Source organism: Lichtheimia ornata (assembly GCF_029851405.1).
Source record: "Lichtheimia ornata isolate CBS 291.66 chromosome Unknown scaffold00029, whole genome shotgun sequence".
NCBI classification, from domain to species: Eukaryota; Fungi; Mucoromycota; class Mucoromycetes; order Mucorales; family Lichtheimiaceae; genus Lichtheimia; species Lichtheimia ornata.
The window spans coordinates 14,726-28,405 of NW_026695349.1; the positions used below are offsets into that span (position 1 = coordinate 14,726).

The window sequence follows — 13,680 nt, forward strand, 5'->3', positions numbered from 1 at the left end:
AGGTTGCAATTGTTGACATCCTACAACGAGGATTTATGGCTGTGTCTAGGGGGGGTTGGGATTTAACCGGAAACGAGATTATAAAGGTTATTCTCAAAAAGCAACCTAACGCTTCCGAGCAGTCATCTCGCGCGAGAGAGAAAGGTCGTAAGGGATGTACCACACAATAAAAAGTAGAGACTATGTACGATGCTGAGAAGTAAAAAAAAGTATAAAAGAGCTGGACAATGAAATGACAACAAAGAAGACATCCCACAACAAAATGCTTGAATCCTCTTCTCCTTATCCTGAATACAATCACAAGCTCCAAAAGGACAATGTTTTCCTTGACACACCCGAAGTTACTCAACCTATATGGCTTGAGCCCAGACGTGGTTCTATCCCTCGTTGGATCAATGGCATTATGTATCGTACAGGTAAAGACATGATGGGTGATGGTTATCATTTTTCATTCACTCACCATGATTGATATCTCTCTTTTAGGCCCTGCCAAGTATAAATTGGATAATGATACCGTGATCACGCATGCATTGGATGGAATGCCTTTTGCACATCGATTCGAATTTAAGGATGGCAAGGTGCGATACAATTCCCGACATATTGCAGCCTCGGTGGAAAAAGCACTTTTGGACAAGAAGCAGGTGCCACTCTTTGTTGGCTATACCCCAGAGAAAGATAGCTGGATGTGGAAGGCACCCAAGATGCTTGAACCGCCTGCATCAGATCCAACAGCAGTGTTAGCTGGAGAAACCATATCAGCCGTGTCACCCGTGATACCTGGTAGTAGTAGCGAAGAAGATGGCGATCCTTTGGTGGTTGTAGCACGTTCTTCAGGTGCATATCAGCAACACATTCACTCGGATACACTAGGTAAAATCATAGACATCTCCCCCCGATATTATGCACATTGACTGATTTCTTACATACCATAGAGCCAAAGAGAGCCTTCAAGTATGGTGAGCTTGATCCAAAGCTGGAAGGCATGATGAGCTCGTCACATGCAAAAGTAGACCCTGTTACTCGAGAAGTTGTCAACTTTATGGCTCATCCTGCTACTGGTATCACGGTCTTTAGTCATCAATCAAAAACCAATACGACCACCATCCTTGGCACAATCACCCATCGCAAGATACCCAATGATCCCGTGCCTATTGAGCCATCCTTTATTCATTCATTTTGGCTATCACCTACGTATGTTATTATTCCTGAGATCCCTTTACGATTGAAGAATGGTGGTATGGATGCCATGGAAACAGGATCCTTTGCAACGGGTCTTGCTTGGGACCAAGGATCACCTGCCTACTTGCACATTGTGAGCCGTGTCGAGAAACAGCATGTAGCAAGTGTAGAGGTTCGACCTGGATTTTTCATGTTTCATGACGTGAATGCATTCGAGGACCAAAGCAACAACGACCTTGTGTTGGATGCACCCATTTTTGACGATGCTGATATTTTGATGCATACACACATGTTTGGATCCAATGGGATTCAGAGTACCTCGCTCGTTCATCAACAAGAAAGTGAAAGCAAAATGAATGGCATGACCTATCCTCCTCGTCAAGATACCATCCCTGTATGCCGCTTATGCCGTTTTTGGATTGACACACGCACGTGGCAGCTCAAGGAGCGCAAGGTCTTGGCTGATCAATTTGAGTTTCCTGCTGTAGCACGTCCCATGCAACCTTATCGCTTTGCTTGGGGAGCATCAGGTATCACTCCCTCTTCATCAAGTGTATCAAAAGACAGTAGCACATTCCCTCAACTGGGACTTGTCAAGGTTGACGTAGAGCAAGGTACCACCACACGCTTTGATAAACAACACTGGGCATGTCAAGAGCCCATTCTTGTATCCAAACCAGGCTCTGATCAAGAGGATGAAGGTGTCTTGTTGACTCAAGTGAACGCTTTTGACGCTAATGGTGTCGAAAATCTGTTGGTCATTATTGATGCCAAGACGATGGAAGAGCTTGCAGTCTGCGTCATTGGTGATTTTGCAGCATCCACTTTACATGGCTCATACATTGATTTGTCATCGTAAGCTCAATAAAGTATTTTATATGATTGTTGGCCATACATACATAGCGGCTTTTTCTACAGCGAAAGGGGAGAAGATTCGCAATGCAAAGTTTTACATTCAATTTATTGTTGATAGCTTCAATAAAGGAAGGAGGTGATATTCAGATGATGCTTTTCTTTTCTTTTTTTTACTCAGGATACAATCTTTCGAGGATTTCAGGTACAGCACGATCAACATTGCCATTGTACTCAGTCAACAATCGAATAGCAAGTTCATCACAAAAAGTAAGGCCCTAATGATTTGAAAGTGTCAATACAGTCATTGCTTTCTCATTCTTTGGCTACTACGACTTACCATTTCATGGATTTGTCTCATTTGCTGATCAAAGAGACCTGGCACAGGGTTGTTAATAGCTACATTGCGCTGTGCGTTGGGAGTTGAAGTTGCTGGGCTGGTATTTGTTGTTGTTGATGATGGTGGTTGCCGATGAAACGAAGCCGTTGGCGTGGCAACCTTGGGAGGTGTTTTCTCATGGGGATTTTGTGTAGTCTGGTCATTGTTGTTGTCGATAACCACAAATTCTTCAGAGCTTGCACGTGATGATGTGTGATGTCCTTGATGAGGCTCATCATCATTGTTGCCATGGATCTCTTCCTCTTCCTCAGAGGATGTTTCAAGGCTGCTGCTGCTTAATCGACGAGAAGGTGTATAGCTGGTGATTGAAGGATCCATGAATGGGTCATCGTCATCATCGTCGTTTTCATCTGACGGATCCAATAACTCATCATGGCGGATGACAGATGTAATATCAACAGCGGATGGACGTTGTTGGTTATTCGAAGAGGAGGAGGCGGAAGAAGAAGCTGTGCTGATGGTGGGATAGACCATACTATTGTTGTTGCTGTTGTTTTCAGGCACAGAGATGATATCCACCCACAAGTCATCACCAAACAATTGGCCATTTGGACTACGTAGCTTGAATTCAGTGCGGTAGTGCCCTGGTTGTCGTGGAATTGTGATCATTGTGGAGATGGTAACAAAGGAACCAGGTTTGGTGGCTGGCAAAGCTTGGTTGGTGGCTCGTAACATTTCAATGTCATTGCTGGAAACAGGTTGCAGGATTGTACCATTTGGCCACACATCACAACCATCATTCAACATTTTCCACATCTATAATAAAGGTTATCAGCATCCCTGGTGGTAGTGGTCATCGTTGGTCATGTATGCATGCTTACCTTTCGTACTACTCGACCTGCTTCCATTGAGGTGCCATCGGGGATATTCATGTCGTTGACAAACTTGGCTGACAAAGAAAGCTTGGGGCTCGAAGGAGCTTCAGGTTTGGCCAATACATTTGATCTCTTGCTTGTGGTGGAGCTGGTGACGCTTTGAAGACTTGCAAGGCTGATACTTCCAAAGCGGTTGAGCTGGATTGGGGAATAATCTGAATATCGAGGTGTCGAGCTCTGTGAATTGCATTTGGATCGAAATACATTGTTGTTGGTGGATTTGGCGGATAACAAAGGAACATCCGTGCCAAGGGTCACAGGATTGCGGATCTTGATAAAAAGGTGTGATGGATCGTGGATATCAGGTGCCATTGTTTCACACATCTCACATAGATCATAATCGGTACAATGACCACACTACATCATCATGGATTCCTATTAGCTTTCTCCACCATTGTTGGATGATGGTACATAGCTGTCATATTTACCTTGTAACGAATACCCACAATGCTCTTGTCGCAGCGATCGCAAATGATACCAAGATGTCGCTTGGGAGAAGAAGACGATGATGATGATGATGATGATCCACGTTGATCTTGTTCCTGCTTAGGGCTAGGCGACTGGTGTGTAATAAAGGGGTGCTTTGGATGGTGGCCGTGTTCACCAAGCTTGTAGCATAGATGACAGAGATCAAAGTCTAATAATGTTGATTCGACAACATGTGAGAAAGAAGCATTGAAAAGGAAGAGAGATCCTTTGATTACCTTTGCAGATGGTACAAGAATGTCTGGTACCAGCAATACGAGCTTCACAATAGTCGCAAGCATACACGGGAGGAACAGTGTTGTTGTTGTTGTTTGTTGTTGATGATAGATTGTGCTCATGGCTGATTGACGATTTGCATCCTTCGCATAGATTGATTCCTTTGCAAGTTGAACAACTGTAAAGTTGCCTAATGATGGATGAATGAATGAATGATCGAAAAACGAGAAAAGTGAGAGAAGCTTACATATCCTGTGGGACACTCTTGTTGCAGTGGCTGCATAAACGGGCGGAAGATGATGGTTGCACAAGAGGCGCCAACGCCTCGTGATAGCTTGCCGCAGCCTTCTTGGCAACGTCGTCCATGGCTCTCTGCCGAGCTTCCATTTGTAACCTTGTCAACTCGAATTCAAACCTTTCAAGAGCGTTCTTCACTGCTGGCGAAGGCTGTGCATCTTCATGCACCTTGACTCGGAATCTTCGAATACGTCGTAACTTTACTATGCGTAAATCCAAGACGCCACTCATCGTCACCGAACTTGCATCCTCAGGATCGTAGTAGAGTATATCAAAGTTGTCACTCTGCAGCTTGAACAACGTTTTGATCTAGTCATCAATGTTAATGACATGTATAAATTTCCGTCAAGTAGCAGCAGCAGCTGCATGTAGTAGTAGTACCTTGTCTCGTAACTTGTCCAAGGTAATATCCTCCTCAAAAGGAAATCGCCTCGTCTCATTGCGTCCTTCCAATGTCGCTTTGGCTGTTGAATCCATGTTGACAATGAGAAATGAGAAAGAAGTGAAATGGGGCGTGAGAGTAACAAGGAGTGAGAAAAAAGAGGGAAGAAAGTCTTGGCCTCCGCGTTCAATGCATAGTTAATACGTGGCTCCTCTTCTGACTTTGAACACACACCATGCTAAATCTGGCATCCATTAGCCATTATTATGCAGCAGCAGATTAGGTATACAACATGTTTATTGAACATGGTTGGGAAATACACATGTTTTTAAGCCATCGTATGACGATCCGAACCTTGTTGTTGATGATGATGATGATGTCGATAGTAAGGTGTATCAATCCCCGTACTTGAAGCAAAGGTCTTGTTCACTTCAGCGTGCTTTTCTTTTAAATCATGCTCTCGTGCTGATTTTCGATCGAGTTGTTCGGAAGGTAAAAGCACAGCATGATCAATAGCCGAAGGTAAGCCACGATGTCGTCCACGGTACATGAGTAAAATGATCACGAGCTTGCTTAACGTGTGGTAATTTGCTGTTTGTGAAGTGCTCAACCTCGGGTATCCAAGCGAGCTGCCGGCTGTGCCAAAAGCAGAGACACATTCATACATGATCGACAACACCGTGATGGGGGTCTGGGCCATGATTTCTTTACTTTCAATCACGCATACGCAAAAGATACCTGCAATGACCCAACTGATTTCCTTTGCTAGTTGTCGTTGCATTTGAAGCTTCACATAAAAACTTGGCGATTTTGGTAATAGTTTTCGTGAGGTGGAGACAACACTATTGATGGTGGGGAGTCGACGTAGCCTAGTGCTTGTGCTTGTTGTCGTTGGCAGTAATGGCTCAATATTATCATCGTCGCCACTTTGCTTGACAATAGGATCACTATAGATTCCCAACTCTCGTTCCTAGTTGAACCACCAACGCCATTAGTCAAAGAATCCCTGTTGTTGCTATGGTAATCTCACCTGGAAAATGTTGCTATTGCGGATACTGATTGCCACAGGGTAAACGCTGATGTACATGGCAATGATATACACGATTTGAGTACCTGGGTTCAATATTTCAAGATTGACCACTGCAAATCCAGCTATAATACATGTATAATAACATGTTGTCAATGAGGATCCTTTTTCCCTCCTATCATGATTGTGCAAAAACACTTACCATTGCGAATGGCCACGCCTTGAAAGTAAGCATCTAAAACGCGTGCTCCCCAAGATATCCCATCAAGGACTGGCAACCAAAAATTGGTTGCTAAGAAAACGACCATCTCGACAAGGTTGATGACAACCAAAGCAAACACCAACCACCAAGTCTGTGTTGACGAAAACAGGTTTGTATAGCAACGTCGTGGATGATCCAGTAAGAAACGCATGGTCTCGGATTGCATGGTATCATGTTTGGGCATGATTTTGTACAAGGTCCAAATGATCCCACGCAATACAATGGCATAGGCTGTGTTGCCAAAAATAATCAATAGACTGTAAAAGATCAGGGGTGCAGGTGCACTTTGAAAGGGTACTAAGCTTGCTGACAAGGGCGTTAAGCCCAAATTGTTAAAAGCGGACACACTAGTAAAGAAAGAAAACATCCAAGGATCCACGGGCTCTGGATTGGATGTTTCAAGGACACCTTGTGCATACGTTGAACAAGCAATGTAGATACGAAGCGCAAAACTAAACACCACAATCGTAAAAAGGTAGAAAAAGGGCACCAGCTTTGATAAAAAGTCAATAGCACGGTACTCAACGCCGCCAATATGGTATCGTTGCTTGCGTGAAAGTTGAGACTTGTGAATAGGCTGGCTCAAGATACGGGCGATTTCATCTTCTTCTTCCTCAGCTTCAGTAGCCAGTCGCGTTTCTTCAAATGAGGATGGATTTGGCGGTTTCGCTATCCAATTCAATAGCTTGTCATACTTCTTTAGCTGTTGTCGTGCTTGTTCACGTTGATAATCCACATCCTCATTAAAGCGAATATCAGGTGGTGGTCTTCTGCTGGTATCATCATGCGAAGCTGATGGGGTTGGATTGTTGTTGACACCATCCACCATTGTCCCCGATGACATTGATCGTCTTTGTGAAGATTGTAATGAAGGCACCGGTGTTGATGTTACACCGGATCTTGTGTCTTGATCATCACCATCATCCAGTTGACGTGAACGAATGTGGTTTATACGATCATAAATGTCCCTTCGCTTTTTCGCTTCATCCTTTTCAGTGGTATCTTTGATCGTGGAGGAGCGATGGTAGGGTAATTCAGATGTGGTGGATAGCATACGTGTGGGCAATGTACGCGTTCTCTTCAAGGCATTATTGCGACTTTTGTCATGTCCCTTGAGAAATCGTTGCTTGTTTTGTTCTTTCAAACGTCTGGCTCGATTATATAAAAGGACGTCTTCAAATCGTTTTGAAAAGTAGTATTTGCGCACCGATACAATACATAATGACACCAATATGTGTGAACCCAATATGGATCCGATCATCATGAGAATGAGATGATAATTGGCAAGCCGCGACATGTCAATTGTGTTGAGCCCCGTATTGGTAACCGTTGTAGTGGCCATGAAAAAAGCATCCATGAAGCTCCAGTTTTCATTTCTCTCACAGTACCAGAGACCTGTAAAGATAAAAACAAGAGCACCAATATAGAGGTAATGGTATTGAAGGAAATTCAGCTTCTCGTGCAAAAACCATTTGAGCTTGTCATACACCCGCCGAAATGGCGTTGTCATCGATTCGAGCAAAAGTGCCAAGGGAAGGAAGAAGAAAAAAGGACACAACAAGTATTTATTGCGGGACCAGCATGTGACATTTGTCTTGGATCTGGCCAATGTGTCACCGTGATCGGTCTACAATAGGTACGTCAAAATCTCATGTAGGCCGATGTCATGGCAACACAGTGTGGTGGTTGGTGTAGCCAAGGAAAATGGGTTGCTGTACAAAAACAGGCGTACGTATCATGGCAACGCATCACTTTGGTTTCCATAGAAACAGGCATGGTGTATCTTAAAAGGATGATGTGGTGCTTTACTCCGAGACATCTACTATGTTGTTGTTTGTTTACTTATGATCCATAATATAAATACTGATGCATGCATGACGCGATGTGTGTTCATTCCATTGTGAAAAATCTTTTTAATATGAAGAGCAGTTTACATGGTATTGAGTGTGTGCAGTGTGGAGAGCGAGTATATATGTATGTGTGTGTGTGTGAATGATGAACGCGTGAAGAGTATGTGCATGAATGTGTGTGTCGGATTGACGGGGGCAAAATGACCCAAGTCCATTGGATGGTGATGGTTGTATAATGCAGCTATTTAAGACCAGCGGTAAATGTTACGAGTTTTGCTTGATGATGATGACGATGTTGCGGCAACAGGACAATCAGATGCACGCGAGCAATTAGCGGTAGAGCATTCGGATACATTGCAAAGGTTTTTGGTGACTGTAGCAGTACTTTGGTTTCGTTGCCTTCGTACAGCACGCTTGCTACTACTAGTGCCACCTCCACAGCATTGCTTCTTGTCTCCTCCTCCTCCGCCACTACTACACTTGCTGCCGCCACAGCATGCTGAAGAGCCAGCGCACTTGTCACCACACTTGCATCCTTTTTTGCTGGTGGCAATCGCTTCATCCACAAGCTGAGATCGTTTACGACATTGATCATCGAGGTATACAAGCTTGATAAAGTTGCCATAGTCGCATGCAATTCCTGATCCATCCAAAGGTACAGCATGTCGAACAGTGGAAAACGGAAGTAATTCACTGGCTTCATCATAACTTTCATCGTCATCGCTGGAATCTTCATGTTCCCATGGTTGTTGCTGTTGCCTCTTTACTGCCGCTTCATCACCAAATAGCCATCGTTTGACATCATTCCATAAACCACGATTTTGAATGACGCCTGAGGAGGAAGAGGAGGATGGCACATGCTGGGTGAAATTGGCTTGCTTTTTGTGTGTGGTATCAAGGTCAAATGCCTCGACGGGTATCGTTACATCATCTTGACATCCTTCATCATAATACTTGAGCGATGCGAACCAGGCTTCCCAATCACCACGCCGTTTCTTGCGCACACCAGCAAGTACCATATTATTGCAAAAGACTAATCCTCGCCCAGCGAGCTGATCAATCTTGCCAAGGAATCTGGGTGTCAATGCAATATTGGTTTCACCTCCAAGCTGTTCAATATCCACCAAACCATCCGTAGAGGTACTACTCTCATGGTGAGCCATGGATGCATTGGTCATAGGTGGTCCATATACACGACGCCCTGTGGTTGTTGTGGTGATGCTGCTGCTGCTGCTGCCACCGCCACCATTACCACCATTACGCCGACGCGTTGATTTGAAATCATTGATGGTGGTGGTATCCTCTTGACGTGGTTTTCTCCGCTTTTGATGATAATCCTTGGAACATAGTGTGCAGCTTCCTTCATGTTTACCATCAGCACGCTCAAGTCGCCATACATGAACTTTTTCATCCATTGAACATGATGCAATACCAAAGCCGTTGCCAAAGCATGTATCGCATCCACGACATATTCCAGGACCATTCTCCACTTCACAATAGCGAGTAACCACCACTTGCGTAATAGGTCCATGATGATCGGCTGATTTGTCATTGTCATGTTCATCCAATCGATACATATTGTCGCTTCCATAGTAGACATCTTCAGCATGATTGAACTTGCTAAACTTCAAGAGTGGACCACCAGCATGGATTTCAGGCCTTTTTCTTTGAACGCCACCAGATGACAAGGTACACACGGCATCACCCGATTCAAAATCCCACACTTTGACAGCGCCATCACTGGAACCACTAACAAGGATGCCCATACCGCCAACAGGTATCTCAGTCGCAAGGGATGTAATGGCATGTCCATAATGTCCTTCAATGGTATAGACACACGTCCAAGTAGTAGTGCTGGTGTTGTTGTCTTGATCCAATGGTTCATCCATTTGCTGCTGCTGCTTTACCAGTCGTCGTTCCCAGCATTTGATCAAGCCATCCTTGGAAGCAGTAAACACCCATGTGATACCAAGTTTACGGTGCGGTGGTTTACATTCCACCACATGTAACACTGTAACGTCGCGCTGATGACCCGAAGGAAAGGATTGGATACATTCACCAGAAAGAATATCCCATTCACGCATCATTCCACTCTTGTGTACTGAGACAAGGAAGTTTTGTGAAGAGTCGTCATAGGCATTCTTGACACGTTGTTTGGCTGCTACCTCGGCTACCAAAGGATGACAATATTCGGTCACTGCACCAATAAATTGAACTGCCACCACTCGATCCGTTACAGTGCGTCGTGTGTTCCTTATCAAAGACTCGTCATTGTTGGCTGCTTTGCGGTGGCGTAATGTCATTAGTGTCGTTGGATCTTGTTGTTCTTCAATGGTTACTGGCATTCGGGTCTCAACACGTAGTTCACGCAACAAGGTGCCAGTGGTGATTCTCCATACACGTATAATGCCATCATCGAATCCAGCAGCTATCCACTTGTTGCCTTGGTCCATTTTGATACATCGAGCCGATTGCATTAAGGTAGACTGAAGATCATTGCTGGTGGTCATGTTGTTGTTGCGTATCATGCGTCGATTCTCCCCCTTTCTCCAATACTTTGGATTGAGATCTGCTTCCATGATTTCACCATGTGTCTTTCGCATACGATCCAGACGTGCCATCCATTCAGCATGATCAGCATCCCACATGATAATCCTTCCATCCTGGCCACAAGAGACCACCGTGCCATGTTTGGCATTGATGGCCAAGCGTCGAATATCAGCAATGTGTCTTCCCGACAAAGTCTTGATAGTGACATCCTTGATGTTGTGTTCCAATTGTTGCTGATTAAATTGCTTTTGAGCAGAAATGGCACCTCGATGGACACCATCCTCGTCATAATTGTCGCTCCATGACACGATACGAATCACCTTAATACGTATCATATCCAGCACATCGTCAATAAGGAATCGCCACATGGGTTGAAGCCATCGTTCATGCGAAGATGGATTGAGCCACATAAGGATACCAACAAGTACGAGCGTCAATAGAACGGAGGGTAGGTTGATTTGCATTAAAAATTCAATGACTTTTTGAATGGCTGTAAACACGGCTTTACGAAATCGAGATGGCTGCCGGGGTTGTTGTTCCATCATTGGTGCGGCTGCTGTTGGCTGGATCAGATGCATGCTATCCAAAGAAGTTTTGGTGCGATAATGTTCCTCGATACGATGCGCATGTAAATATCCATCCATAGCTGTGGGTGCATAGATGACAAGTTGAGGCGGATTGACTTGAAGAGCCATTCTCCGATGAAGTGGGTTGGCCATGTTCCAAAATCGATGTGACACGGATCGTAGTTCCATATTCATGTCAGCCGTGGGCGTTGCGTATTGAATAGAAGGTCGCAGCAATGTCAATGAAAGAATGATAAGGCATAGCTAAACAATAGCACGTATGTAAGTTTAAACAGCCAATGAATCTCTCCCCTCCTTCTCTTACCATCAAAGCATTGTATGTTCTATGCGTCTTGAATTGCTTGCACTCTGCACAGCTTTTTGGAACATTGTCATCAGCAGGTTCTTGAACAGGGCAAAAGTCGTCTGCTTGGTCTTCATCCATGCCAAATTTAGCAAGTTCACGAAGGCGCTTCGATGTTTGACGATCATCCAGGTCCGTCAACTGCATGATAAAGCAAGCATTATCAACATAAAAGTGCATATATATAAAATCGCGCGGGAATAAAACATACCTCGACACATTTGACATTAATGGCAAGAAACGCCAAAGTAAACGTCAAATCAAGTGCATAACCCACGAGTAAAGCAATCCTTGCAAACAAGCAAAATTCATTGATCAATGGGACATCCATGGCAGTGCCAATAGCGAGAATGACTTGTTCTGCTAGTAGAGTCAAGGTCATGGGTAATCCGACGCTTTCAAGTCCTATACATAGAATTGCATGAGAACCGTTTTCTATTTATAAAATAAACTCACACTTTTTGTGCACACACACACAACACATACCACGACCGATTTTTTCTTTGATTTGCATATCACAACCCGCGCTGAGAACGGCTTCTGTCAAGAGTAGCATGTTTTCAATGGACGCCATAGTAGGAACCACCAGCAAGAGGTACCATGGTGCAATCGAAGGCTTCATGTCGAATGAATCAAGAATCCCCAACGTCGTCGTGTAAGATGCAACCACCGTAAACATGACTGCAAAGCCGTGTGCGAATTGAGAACGGACATGATGCGCATATCCAGTAAACAAACCAGAGGCGATAAAACATACAAGGATGAAGGCTCCAAGATAAAGATAGGCGTGATCCAATATCAAGATTTTAAACTAGACACACAAACATTAGCTACCATTACATACACGCATTCCATGTTTTCCTTTACCTTGTAGTTTAGTAATTGTGGATGCATATGGAATTGTGTTTGCCAAGCTTCTGCTTCTGCTGCTGCTGCTGCTGCATCTGACTCCTGATGATGATGATGATCACCGCCATCCACCGGTAGGGGTTCAATGTGCATTTGCGTGCTGACACTTTGCCACAGTGCGTCCCATACACGTTTAGAATAGGCCATGTAAGGTGATGATGCTTGTTGTTGCAAAAAGACTGTGATGATGATAGAATCGGCTGAACGGAAGCGTCCATGGTTGTCAAGGGTGACGTTGCCAAAGACTGAGAGTGGGTGCATGGATAATCCGGTTGTCTCGGAAACTGAGCCGGCACGCGTGTTGATAATATCCATCATGGAAGAATCCATCATTTCTTGTTCTTTATCATTCCAGTAGTGTGTGGGTGAATGAATCATGCATTGTCCATAATGTAATTTGCATATGCTCGCAAGCGACGATAACTTGCCATCCACTGTAACTGAATGACTGGTCAACGCTCGTTCAATATCGCGTGCATGGTGCAACAAGGTAGAGTCGACGCTGCGTTTGTCGTTGGTAATGCGCACTTGTTGTACAATGAGACCTGGTAGTGAAGACAATGTCGCATTTTCGGGTTGCAAGTGAGGAGAGAATTCCCAAAAGCGTGCATCGACGTGGTTGGTTGTTGTTGAGGGCGTGATCGAGGTGACAGAATGGAAAATGAAGGTATAGGAGTAAAAGGCAATGAACAAAAGAGGAAGAACAAGAAATGGGAATGTTCGTGTGCCGCACTGTTTCCCATAGGAATAAAAGTAGGCACACAGTCGTGTTTGATGCCTGGTTGGTGCCCTTGTAGGCATAAGAAAATATCGATAAAGAGAAAAAGAGAGAAAGGAGGGATTACAGTGTGCAAGTGAGAGAGAGAGAAAAGGGACAAAGGGACCAACCAAGCAAGCAACATAATCAACCTGTGTGCTGGTTTACTCTCCGCATGCTGCATGTGTGAAGTTGGCACTTTAGGCAATCTGCTTGTCAAGATTCAATGTTTCAGTTCTGCTGTAGTAATGTCATTGCTTTGCTTAGGTCTTCTCTTGCTTTGTATCATTGGGAAGAAAGAGGGAAAAAAACAATCACACATGGATACTCATTGTCAAGACGTATAATAATAACAATCCCCCAACTACCTATCCACCCAGCTGCATAACATACGAGAAAAAACTCACAGCATTTAACAGGTGTACAAAACCTTATCATATGATGCACATGCTTGTTCGAGCAATTGGACTTGTGCAACAATGCATGGTTACATTTCTCTGAAGGTGAAAAGTTTTTTTTTCTTTCTTTCTTTTTCGATGCACTGTTGAATAATGACAAAAAAGGACGATGCTATGTATATATATAATTACAAAAGAGTGTTGAAACGATGCCGTATATAAAGTAGAAAAGAAGGGAGATGATGCCAAGGAAGAAGAACAATGAGATGATGATGATGATGATGATGAGAGAGGAGGAGGTGAGGGAGGG

General features: G+C 44.1%; 4 protein-coding genes across 4 annotated transcripts; 1 reads left to right on the forward strand and 3 right to left on the reverse strand.

Moving 5' to 3' along the window:
• Positions 1-262: 262 nt before the first annotated feature.
• On the forward strand, positions 263-2,038 carry O0I10_006490 (uncharacterized protein; the record flags this gene model as incomplete). Its single annotated transcript, XM_058486517.1, has 3 exons — positions 263-416; positions 484-870; positions 933-2,038. 3 exons carry the CDS (start codon positions 263-265, stop codon positions 2,036-2,038), a joined length of 1,647 nt encoding a protein of 548 aa, XP_058342588.1.
• Positions 2,039-2,204: 166 nt separating this feature from the next.
• O0I10_006491 (uncharacterized protein) lies at positions 2,205-4,782 on the reverse strand (the record flags this gene model as incomplete). The annotated part of the gene is made up of 7 exons (XM_058486518.1): positions 2,205-2,309; positions 2,372-3,187; positions 3,253-3,663; positions 3,735-3,943; positions 4,011-4,198; positions 4,256-4,614; positions 4,687-4,782. 7 exons carry the CDS (start codon positions 4,780-4,782, stop codon positions 2,205-2,207), a joined length of 2,184 nt encoding a protein of 727 aa, XP_058342589.1.
• Positions 4,783-5,015: 233 nt separating this feature from the next.
• On the reverse strand, positions 5,016-7,318 carry O0I10_006492 (uncharacterized protein; the record flags this gene model as incomplete). The annotated part of the gene is made up of 3 exons (XM_058486519.1): positions 5,016-5,657; positions 5,718-5,839; positions 5,917-7,318. 3 exons carry the CDS (start codon positions 7,316-7,318, stop codon positions 5,016-5,018), a joined length of 2,166 nt encoding a protein of 721 aa, XP_058342590.1.
• Positions 7,319-8,071: 753 nt separating this feature from the next.
• Positions 8,072-13,016, reverse strand: O0I10_006493 (uncharacterized protein; the record flags this gene model as incomplete). The annotated part of the gene is made up of 5 exons (XM_058486520.1): positions 8,072-11,206; positions 11,268-11,447; positions 11,518-11,711; positions 11,793-12,117; positions 12,174-13,016. The coding sequence occupies 5 exons, from the start codon at positions 13,014-13,016 to the stop codon at positions 8,072-8,074; spliced, it is 4,677 nt and encodes a 1,558-aa protein (XP_058342591.1).
• Positions 13,017-13,680: the final 664 nt, after the last annotated feature.